Source organism: Mesitornis unicolor, unplaced genomic scaffold (genome assembly GCF_000695765.1).
Source record: "Mesitornis unicolor isolate BGI_N332 unplaced genomic scaffold, ASM69576v1 scaffold21054, whole genome shotgun sequence".
Classification (NCBI taxonomy): Eukaryota; Metazoa; Chordata; class Aves; order Mesitornithiformes; family Mesitornithidae; genus Mesitornis; species Mesitornis unicolor.
The window spans coordinates 1,587-12,186 of NW_010179657.1; the positions used below are offsets into that span (position 1 = coordinate 1,587).

Consider the following 10,600-nt stretch of genomic DNA (forward strand, 5'->3'; position numbering starts at 1 on the left):
TGTCTTAAATTTGAATAAAATGACAATACTTGAATTGTTTATCCTTTACCCCCGGTAGATTGTGGCTCTGTAGAGTGTGAAGGATATTTCCTGCCTTCCAGTGCGCTGGTATGCTAGTAAAAATGGAGTACTTCTTGTGTAACCAGTTTTTCTTCTGCATTTTTCATTAAATAGGTGTTTGCTCTTATAATATCGTGAGTGCCCTCTGATTCTTGTTGTATGATGTGTTATCTTCTTCCTGAAGCTTGAGCCCTTGCAGAGAGAGCAGAACGTGCTCTGGGTTCAATGTGTGCAGTTTCTGTAAACCCCTGAAGGTGCTCTGCCTATTTCCCTTCCAAGTCAGTATCTGTACATAAACCTGGTTTTGGTCCAGGATAAACCGCAGGGATCTTCCTCTCATCCTGATGCTCTTCAGCCTGACAAAATTAATTGCAAATTGGACAACGAGTTTCAGCCTGATTGGTCGAGGCGCATTCAGGACTTTGCATTAAGTGGCTGTCCGCTTACGCTGTTCATTTTTCATCATTGAGGTAATTACCTCCATCTGAGCGTCAAGGAACCATTGCTTTGTTCCCCTTTAAGCTGGTTTGTTCCTTCCTGGCAGGAATGACGACGCCGCCAGCCCCTTCCCAGCAGCACCGTCCGCCAGCCGTCAGCCCCCTCTCGTTGAGTGCAGACTCACGGCGACCACAGTCACAGCAGATGTCTCCTACGCTCTCCCCTTTGTCACCAATTACTCAGGTAGGAACTTACTCGGAGCATTCAGTTTTTTTAATCACAGAGTAATGGCTTTACTCTACCTAGGGAGAAGCTGGCTGTAACTTCATCTCTCTTGTTCTGTCATTTTCTTCTTTAAGTGTGTTCATTAATTCAGACCCTTAAGAAGAGAGAGTTTTGGGGATGTGACAGGTTTTACTTCCACTTTTCTAGAACCATGGTAAAAAACATTTATTAGGACGCTTTTCTGTAACGCTGTTGTCCCAAAAGTAGCTGTGAAATTTGAAAGACGTTTCTCTAATTCATGAGAGAAGCTCCATTATATTTTAAAATTTATTTTGGAAGTGTGACTCTGTGACTGAGTAGGTTCTCAATTTCTGACCTGGACATTTAAAGTATTTGTATATTGTACACTGGAGGTGATATTAAGTCTCTGGAAACACGTTCTTGACTGTTTCTGAACTTTTAGGTAACATTTTCTAAGTGCAAGATGAGATTGACTTAGTACAGTTCTCTTGGTGTGAAACTTGATATGCTTGAAAATGAAGGGAAATGACCTTGGATTTGTGGATGATTTTCCTCCTTTTTTTTAAGGCTGTGGCCATGGATGCATTGTCTCTGGAGCAGCAGCTTCCCCCATATCCATTTTTCACCCAGACAACTTCCCAGCAGCAGCAGCAGACCCAGGTGGCCAGTACCCTGCCCCAGAACACTCCTTTAATGCAGACCTCTGGTTTACAGCGAGGAACTCAGCTCCCCCCGCTCTCCGTCACGGTACCTTCGACCATCCCACAGTCACCTCCGGGCAGCCAGACCCAACCATCAATGGGAATAGACATCAACTCGGTAAGCTTGGGGACAGCTGGAAGTGACAGAGCTTTCATTTGGGAAACCTGGTCAGAGAGCCATGATAATAATTATATTTTTAGGCAGAGCCTGAAGTAGACTTAGGTTTTGGTTGAATCCACATACGAATGTTTTCTAGAGGAAAATTTGGTTTTAATGTACGCTTTGGTGGCCATAGTTTCATTAAAAAAGTGTCCCTTACAACTCCGTGTTTGATTAGACAGGCTTAAATACATCAGCGTTTATTTCATACCTTGCTGCTGCCGCTGCATTGATACATTTTCAGGCTGTTAAATGTGATGCACCCTCAACACACCGTGTGTTGCAAAGTGTGCTATAGCCTGGAGGAGTTAACAGAACTTTGATAAGGAGACCTGCTGACAAGCATTTTCCAAAAGCTGGAGAGAAGCAGGTCTTTTCTATACTTTTTGTATTTAGAACCCTTTCATTGTAAGGCACTTCAGAGCATACATTATTAGCTTCAGAAATTGAATTTGTGGCTGCCTTGAGATGCCCAGAAGAAACACACGTCTGCCTATGAGTTATGGACAGGTTTCTTTTCTTGGTTTAACATGGTTTGTTTTGAAATGTTCTGTCTGTCTCAGCATAGGAAAATCCAAAATTCAGAGGAATATCAGGGATATTCAGGGGAATATCTAGGCTCTCTAGGGCAGAATTTCACAGTTCGATGCTGCTCATTCTGCTCTGCCACTTTGGGTCCTGGTTGTCTGACCCGATGTGTCTTGACAGTGTGGTAGTGACAGTCATTGGTTTGAGGATGAGAAGAAATCATTGTCTATTGATCTAGCACTTGATTGTGGAGGACATTTTTAACAGTTTGTACTGATAAATTCTTCTTGAAAGAAGCTGCTTCCCTTTCAGGACTGGAAGGGGAAGAGGGAAGGACAAATCCAGCAGTGGAAAGGAGAGCGACCCGCCCAAAACGTGTCCCAGTGTTTTCATTCTAATACTCATGTAACTACCAGCACAGAGGATTCTGATTTTCATTCTTTGCTTTCTGTGTTGCTTTCCTCATCCTAAACTGCTTTATGACCTTAACTTTTAGGGTGCTGTGCTCATCTCTTAAAGCAACTGAAATAATTCATTAATAAACTTAAGTTTACAGTTAGTTTATCAAAAAACTGTTGAGCTGTATTACAGTCTCACTGACAGTTTCTGTGCAGTTTTTATAAAGCAGTATTGAAATTAATTTTGCTGTAGTTTGGATGTCTGCTGAAAATGTGGAAGTAGCAGTGTATAGGAAAAAGGGTTAAGACTTTCCTGAGATGTACAGAAGTCGATGTCAGAAAGCAGTGGTAGAACAGTGTTCTCCCACACTGCAGAGCTGTCTGCTTAAATTGCTCCTTTTCTTAGAACTACTGGATTTCCTCAATCATCTGTTAATTTCTAAAGGAAGTCTAATGAGAAGAGCTGTACTTACTATTTATGTTAATTAGTGTAGCATTCTAGTTCAATGCAATTAAGATGATTAATTTGTTCAAATCCAGAGTTCTTTATGACTTAAAAAAAAGGTGGATCTTTGAAAATGTGTTCTCAAGATGACTGAGAATAATGCGAATACAACTAATACCAACTTGAGCGGCACAGTGTGAATTCTCAGGCCATGTCCTGGGGTAAACGTGGCTTCGAGAAGAATCCAACCTGCGTGGTTGTACCCTGTGCTCTTGAGAACACCCTCGGACTCTTTCAGCCTAGGGCAGGGTGGTACAAGGAGGATTTCCAGAGTGCTGCAAACACGGCTTGAGAATGTGTGGGTATGGTAGCTGAATTGATGAATAAATGACATTGGTTTTGAGTTATTCCTAGCTTTCAAGACTTCTTTGCCCTAAATCATTAGCTGAGCAGATTTTTTTAAATTAAATGTAACTGAGAATAGGGAGAAAATATTTCAGGTTTTGCTGTATGACAGCACTGCCCTGCTCTCAGCCCCTCGGTCAGACAAAACCGCGCCATGCCGATACCTGAACTCTCCTTTTTGCGGCATTGTTCACAGTAACCGTGTCTCCATACACACCAGAACTGCTGAAGAGGATGGTTTCTCCCAGCTGTATACGCCACAAGTCGATAATTTTCCAACCTTCCATCAACCCCATGGTCTTTAATTCTGTGTTGTTCTGTAGGCCTCACTCCAGCAGTACCGCAGTAATGCTGGCTCCCCAGCCAACCAGTCTCCCACCTCTCCTGTCTCCAATCAAGGCTTCTCTCCTGGCAGCTCCCCTCAAGTAAGGGACTCTGTGCTTCCCCAGGCCTTGCTTCTCGTGTTTGTTTTTAGTTGAGTCTCTCCATTACTGACCCATAGTTGTCTCACTGTAACTGTGTGTGCCTCATGCATTACCGATGCCTCATCTTGTTTGCAGTTCCATGCGGTTCCAGAGTTTTTCAATAGCTGGTGAATTGCCTTTCGATTGATCAAAGCTACTGTTTGAACACTATTAAAACTCAATTATTTCTTTGGGGTGGACAAAACCTCCAGGTTAGACCCATTTTAATTAGAAAAATCACATAGGAGCTGACAGAGAAGGTTGGGAGGACAGGGAAAGAGAGAGAAAGGGAAACTGAGGTGCCTCAGGGGTAACTCCTGCAGCACTAAATATCACTTTTGTGGCCAAATGCGTTTACATCAGGACCTTATTTTACGTGGGAACATACACTTTGAAAGAAAACACTGGAGAAAACGCTCTTAAAATTAGGAGTTGTGCCTTGTGGCTTGCAAGTGACGGGTTAGTGAGCACGCTTTCTTGCATGCTAGCTGGTTTTTCTTCCTGTGTATGTAGATATGCATACATCCACGTGTCCTGTACACCAGCGGTAGCTTGATGTGTGTAATCCTATGAAGGGGAATTTTTGTCTGCCAGCAGCAAGACAGTTAAACCAAGGAGGTCTTTGGGGGTGCCCCTAATGTAAGGGAGTGAGCACGTTTTCAGTACAGAAATAATCTGATGCTGCCCTTTTCCTAAGCCCCACCTGTAGAAATGAGGTGCAGGACATTCTGAGTCTGAAAATCCATTTTCTATTTCATTGTTTAATGTTTAAGGCTGTAAGGAGGATCCTGTCTAAGTAAGCACTGCCCCTTCATGGTTCCAAAGCAGAAGCCTCATCTCTCCTTGCCATTAGCTAGAGATAGGTCACTGGTAAGCTCAGAAATAGATGCGAGTGTCAGGACTGTCTGGATTTTCTTAACCCTTGCTTAAATGCTTCTTCACTTCTCTCTTCTGCTACTTCTCCCAGTGCTGCTGTGCTCTGTGTGCGGCTCAGAGAAACCAAGCAAACCGACTCCACCGGGCTGCCGCGTTGAGCAGAGCTGTTGCCACTCTTGTTGCAAATTCTCAGGTCCAGTTCTCATTTGGGCAGCGTGTCTGATTTTGATTTTTGTCTTGAATTTCTTCCCCCCTTGACTTCTCAATAGCTCTTCCTTGGCTTTGTCCGCGGGCTTGTTGCCACAGCTCAGTCCACAGCACTGTGAAGCACACGCTTGAGTCTCATTTTTCCTCCTGGGCCTGTTTTATCCTGTAAACTCTGTGTTCAAATGGGACACTGTAATTCTGCTTGCTACAGCACTGGCCTCTTAAATACCAACACAATTCTTTATTTTTGCTAAATTAAAAACAAGGTGGCTTTCCAGCCTCTGTCAGTGAACCAGAAGCTTGCAGTGGCGAGCGAGCTCTCAGTGGCGATGGTCGCAAATATTAAATGTAGAGAGAAGCGATGGGGGAAGAAAACGCAGTTGGGAAGAAAAATTTGGGTTGGTTGTGATGATGGGGACAGCTCCCAAATAGCAGGACCCATTAGATGTGCCAAGAAGGAAGGCGGAGTGGTTGCAGCAGCAGAACGTGCCCGACGAGAAGCAGTCTGGCACCGGCTGACAGGCATGGAATAAAGTAGGAGTGACCAGGTGGGCGTCCTCCTCTCGCTCCCGTTCCTCCAATTAATTTTAGGTTAAATCCACAGCATATCAGTGCGGTGAGTGACATCCTCCAAAAACAGAAACCTGCGGTGGGTTTTTGACCGCACACGGTTCATTCACCAGAAGTTCTTTTTCATCTCTCCGCATCTCCAGACCGATTTGCTCGTGTGTTGTAGACGTGTGTGCGTGTTACACGAAGGTCCTCCTGTTCACACACGGATTGAAAAGCTCTGATTGTAGTTCTCAGCTCGGTGTTTGCATGGCTTTTCATTGACGGTGGCTCGTTTATTACTACTTTGCTTCTCTCCTCAAACACCTGGCACACTGTTCCGATTAGATAGAAACCTGCTTTATTTTAGTACAATAGCTGTGTGCTGGATAACATGGTTTGTATTTTTAGATGAATAATTTAAGCCAGGGGTTTTGTGGTTTGGGTTTTGGTGTTTTTTTCCTTGCAGTCACCACATCATTAACCCGAGAAGATGTACTGTTGACAAAACAGACCTCCTCTAGCGTTTCTGGAGAAGATGGTGTTAGCAAGATGTTTTTCGCAGAGTCGTCAATAAATTATCCTAGGACTCGGAAGTGTTGAAGTAATGACATTTCCAGTGGATTTCCTTTGGGAGTTTCAGTGCTTACAGATGTAATAACCAGGATACTTCAGAGCTGAGGAATAAATACGGGCTTGTATGTTTTGTTAGGGGTTACTAAGGTAGACTTGCACAAGTGAGTTTGGTCTCCTGTTTAGTATTTTGCCTGTTGCCCAAACTTTTTAGGATGGGAACAGTGCTTAGCAGAATACAAAGATTTTAGGTTTTCTGAGAAACTCCTGTAAAAATGAAATGTCAGAAGTTAAAGGAAGAAAATACCTTGATCCTCTTTGGTGGTTTAAAGAAAATTGTTGGTTTTTTCCTTTTTAGTGCTTTGCTTTTCCTCTCACTGGCTGTAATGTGGCTCTTGCTTGTGGTGGTTGGTAACTTCCTCCATGCGAGGGATAGAGCAGCCGCTGCAGCGTTGAGGACCAGATGATGAATTGGGAAAACCAGCTCCAATTACAACCATTTTCCATTTTTACGTGCTCCTAAGGAGGCCATCGAGCAGGCGTTAAGCTGCAAAGATGCCATTATTGCTCTGTGCTTCTTGCCGTGACAGATCATAAATGCCCAGGAAAGTGAATCAGAATCTTATTTTTGCCCATAAAACCCCATTCTCGGCTCAGGCTCCATTTAATCAGTTGTGAGGATGTGCTGGCTTCACTTCTTTGAACCATTTCTTACTGAAGAGTCACCGCACGATCTTCCCTGACAAAGACCTGGAGTTTTTGGAGTTTTGCGGCATGTGCTGAGCTTGCAGCCGCCTTCCTTCACAGGGGCTCATGCTCGGACTACAAATTGCCCCCTCGATGCCACATTTATCCAAAAACATCTGTATAATGTGATCGCTGAGGGTTCTGGCTGCAGACAGGAAGGGTTCTGCTGCTTTAAACAGAATAAATTGTTGCTTCCGAGAGAAAACTTTTAGCCTCCCTGTTTTAAAGTGTAGATGAACCAGTTGGGAAATGCTATGCAAGGTATTGGATTTATTTTTTTGAAGGCTGATATAAACGCTTCATGCAAATTGTCTTTTCTAGGTGCTCTCTTTGTCAGTAGAGGGTTGGTTTTTTTTTTCAGCTGGAATATCAGAATTTGTGGCAGTTTTAAATAAGAGGGGATCTCTCTGTGATTTCTATCTGGCAATTCTTTGGGACAGTAATACTGAATAGTATTAAAACATTGGCCTCAAATTCTCGGTCACCTTTAGAATAATTGATATGTGATGGAGAATAACTGAGATATGCTTGCCGTTGCTAGAGGGGACAGCAAACTTAGGGAGGCTGAGGATTTCCTCCTGTGATTCTTGCCAGTAACGGGCTGTACCGGGCTTTCTCATGAACTGTTCTGGTCTGCAGCTCAAGTGAAATGACTTTAAACGTGGATTTTCGTTGGCACGTTGCTGTCTTGGTGCAGCTGGTTGCAGGAGCGGTGACCAGCTTTGCATTGCGTTTTGTCTCCACGTGCAGTTGAATTCTGTCTGGGGTTCGTCTTTCACCCAAAACCACACAAATTCACCGAAAAAGCTGAAGCTGCACTCGTCTGTACCCATAAACCAGAAGTTTTCTGTGTTGTGTGTCCTCCGCGAGGAGGTTTGTTTGGTTTATTTGACTGTTGTGTGCTTACCGAAAGGCAGCGTCGCTGGAAGGGTTTGTGTCTTGGAGGGAAACGCTGCTGAATGACTTTGCTGACGGCGAGTGGCTGTTAGTGATGAGGGCACTGCTAATGCAGGTGGAGGAGGATCGGTTGGAAGGCTCAGTCGCTGCACACCGTGGGGATGTCTGTTTGTGAGATCTGTGCACCATAAAGACTCTGTTTTGTTTTCAGCATTCTTCCATTCTGGGGAGTGTATTTGGTGACTCCTATTATGATCAGCAGATGACAGCTAGGCAGGCTAATGCCCTATCCCATCAGGTGAGCAAATTCATCTCGGATTTTCAGCACTATTTCGGCCACTTTCAGCTTAAAATAACTATAGATCGACTTCGGATTATTTTCTGTGAGATCACATTTTGTTCATATCATTTTGCTTCTGTTATTTTTAGTTTGCGACACTCAGGGCTTTCTTTTCTTCTGTTTGGTTTGGTCCCCCCCCACCCCTTTCCTTCCCCTTCCTCCCTCTTAGCCATTGTAGCAGATGTTTTTAAAGGTGTTCTGCCAAGTTTATTGCATTAAAAATAATGAAAATAGAATAAAAACCACATTTCTGGCCACAGTTGCATTTGGGAAGGATTCACTTGGAGGTGGTAACAATATTTACTCCCGAATTCGGCATGCAACCTGTGCACGGCACCTAAACCTCGCAGGCGGACTCTCGCCTTCGTTAGTTTGGCCAACCGGGGCTTTGATTAATCCAACTGTGAAATGTGCTCTGGTAGTAGGAAAAAGTGGGATGGCTTCTGCGAGGTGATGCTCGATGGGCAGATACCTGCGTTAGTAGCATGCATTATGGGTTTATTTACTTTGTTTTAAAGCTGCTTTTCCTTTTGTTCTTACAATATCCAAAGTAACGATTTGATTTTTGCATCCACCCTCTCCTCATTCCCCTGCACTCTGAATTTGGCAGTAAACTATTCTGGAAAGTGAAGTGAAAATAGATGGTATTTTGATCCTCGAAACCTAAAGATGAATTTGTTTGCCTGTCTCTTTCAACGTTACTTCCCGTACTTGAGCTTTGTAAGTTGTTTTGCTGTTATTTCTTGCTGCTTGGAAGTAATAATTCTTTTGTGCCTTGGTCTTCAGCTTGAACAGTTTAATATGATAGAAAACGCCATTAGTTCCAACAGCCTGTACAGCCCCTGTTCCACCCTTAACTACTCCCAGGCAGCCATGATGGGACTCACCGGCAGTCATGGCAGCTTGCAGGACTCGCAGCAGCTCAACTACTCCAGCCATGGGAACATCCCCAACATAATTCTTACAGGTGAGGAACATCACGCTTAACCGACGAGTAAAACCCTGGCGGTGTTTCTGTTCGCTGTGCGGCATTAGAAGCGAGCCAAGGCAGGACGAGGGGGTTGTTTGAAGGTTTGGGGTCTTCCCTGTGTGCCAGGGACCCCGACGGCTCTCGTTTAATCTTAACAAACAGGTAGAGCAACAACAGCAGCACCAGTCATCTTACAGACTTTCCCTGCCGCTGAATTTGGTGGATCCTCTGTCACAGCGAGGGAGAGGCGGTGAAAGCCAAGCTCCTCCCTCTGCTGCTCCGTTTGAGTTTGCCAGCAAAGGGTTTTTCAGTGTCTCATATGGTAGCCAATCTGGTTACGGTTGGACGTTTGGAAACAGTTCCTGCACAGACTGTCGTTCAGGCCCTGCTTCAGCCAACGACTCTTGCTTGTTAGAATCACAAAAATTAACATTATTGCTCCTACACCTGAAGGGGAGAACAGAGACTGAAGTGACACCACTTTGTGACCCCAAATACCTGTGTATGAAGTGGGTTTTGTGTTAGGCTGCCATGATGACTTTGAGATGCTCTAACAACTCTTAATTCATCCGGTTGGAGGTGTGGATAGATTTGTCTCCTCTGAACTTCAGCCTTAGTTCATTAAACTATTCCGGCATTTTTGCAAGCTGTTTTATGACTCGTCTGCCTGGAGAATTTGTATTTGCTAACTCCTGCAACCCCTTTCTCTTGCTTTTCCCTGCAGTGACAGGAGAATCCCCCCCCAGCTTATCAAAAGAACTGACCAGCTCTTTGGCAGGCGTGGGCGACGTCAGCTTCGACGCGGATTCCCAGTTCCCTCTGGATGAACTCAAAATTGACCCTTTAACCTTGGATGGACTCCACATGCTCAACGACCCGGACATGGTCCTCACCGACCCCGCCACAGAGGACACGTTCAGGATGGACCGGCTGTGAAGCGCCGCCAGCGGGCGCGTGGGAGATGACACTTGGTCCTGGAACCCGCCTGAACTCGAGAGCCCAGCGGGTCACTTGTGTCCAAATGGGAGCCGCCGAGCGCAGCAGCTGCGTCCTGGACCGTGTGTCCCATGAGTAAAGCTTTGTTGTTCTAAGCTTGCTGTGCTGCAGACCCCTCCTCCCTGTCACGCCGAATTTCACCCCTTCAGCCGCTCGTTGCCATGAATGAGTAAGGAGTTTCCATCGGCCTCTTCCTCTCCAGCTTCCCCCCTTCCTCCCACCAAAGCTCCAGCATTGTCGGTTTATCCTTTGCACTAGAAAGGGGGTGGTTTTGGGCAGGCGAGGAAGGTTCAGAGCCACAGGGAGGGAGATTCTGACGAACCAAATTGGTGGCTGCTGTTTGAGACAGGGAGGGGGAAGCGTTGCCTGTGCCCCCCCTTATCCCCCCACCCAGTTGAAAAGCAAATCTCTAGGAGGGGGCTGGGGGGCTTGGGCAGTTTTGGCTCTGCTTTGTCGAGTAAAAACGCTTCTTCCTTTCCTGCTCTGCCGTCTCTGTTCCAGGTCTGTCCCCTCGCTGTCGTCCTGCGCCCGCTGCCTCCTCTCCTGCCCTGAGCAAACGCGCGTAACTTGACAAAGCCGAAAAGCAGCCTGGCAGCCCCA

The 10,600-nt window shown here is 45.3% G+C and overlaps 1 protein-coding gene across 1 annotated transcript; it reads left to right on the forward strand.

Annotated features, from left to right (window-relative positions):
- The first annotated feature begins 606 nt into the window (after positions 1-606).
- On the forward strand, positions 607-10,225 carry LOC104534482 (CREB-regulated transcription coactivator 1-like). The gene is made up of 6 exons (XM_010182860.1): positions 607-741; positions 1,312-1,563; positions 3,705-3,806; positions 7,906-7,992; positions 8,821-9,001; positions 9,729-10,225. The coding sequence occupies exons 1-6, from the start codon at positions 607-609 to the stop codon at positions 9,938-9,940; spliced, it is 969 nt and encodes a 322-aa protein (XP_010181162.1). The 3' UTR covers positions 9,941-10,225.
- The last annotated feature ends 375 nt before the right edge of the window (positions 10,226-10,600 follow it).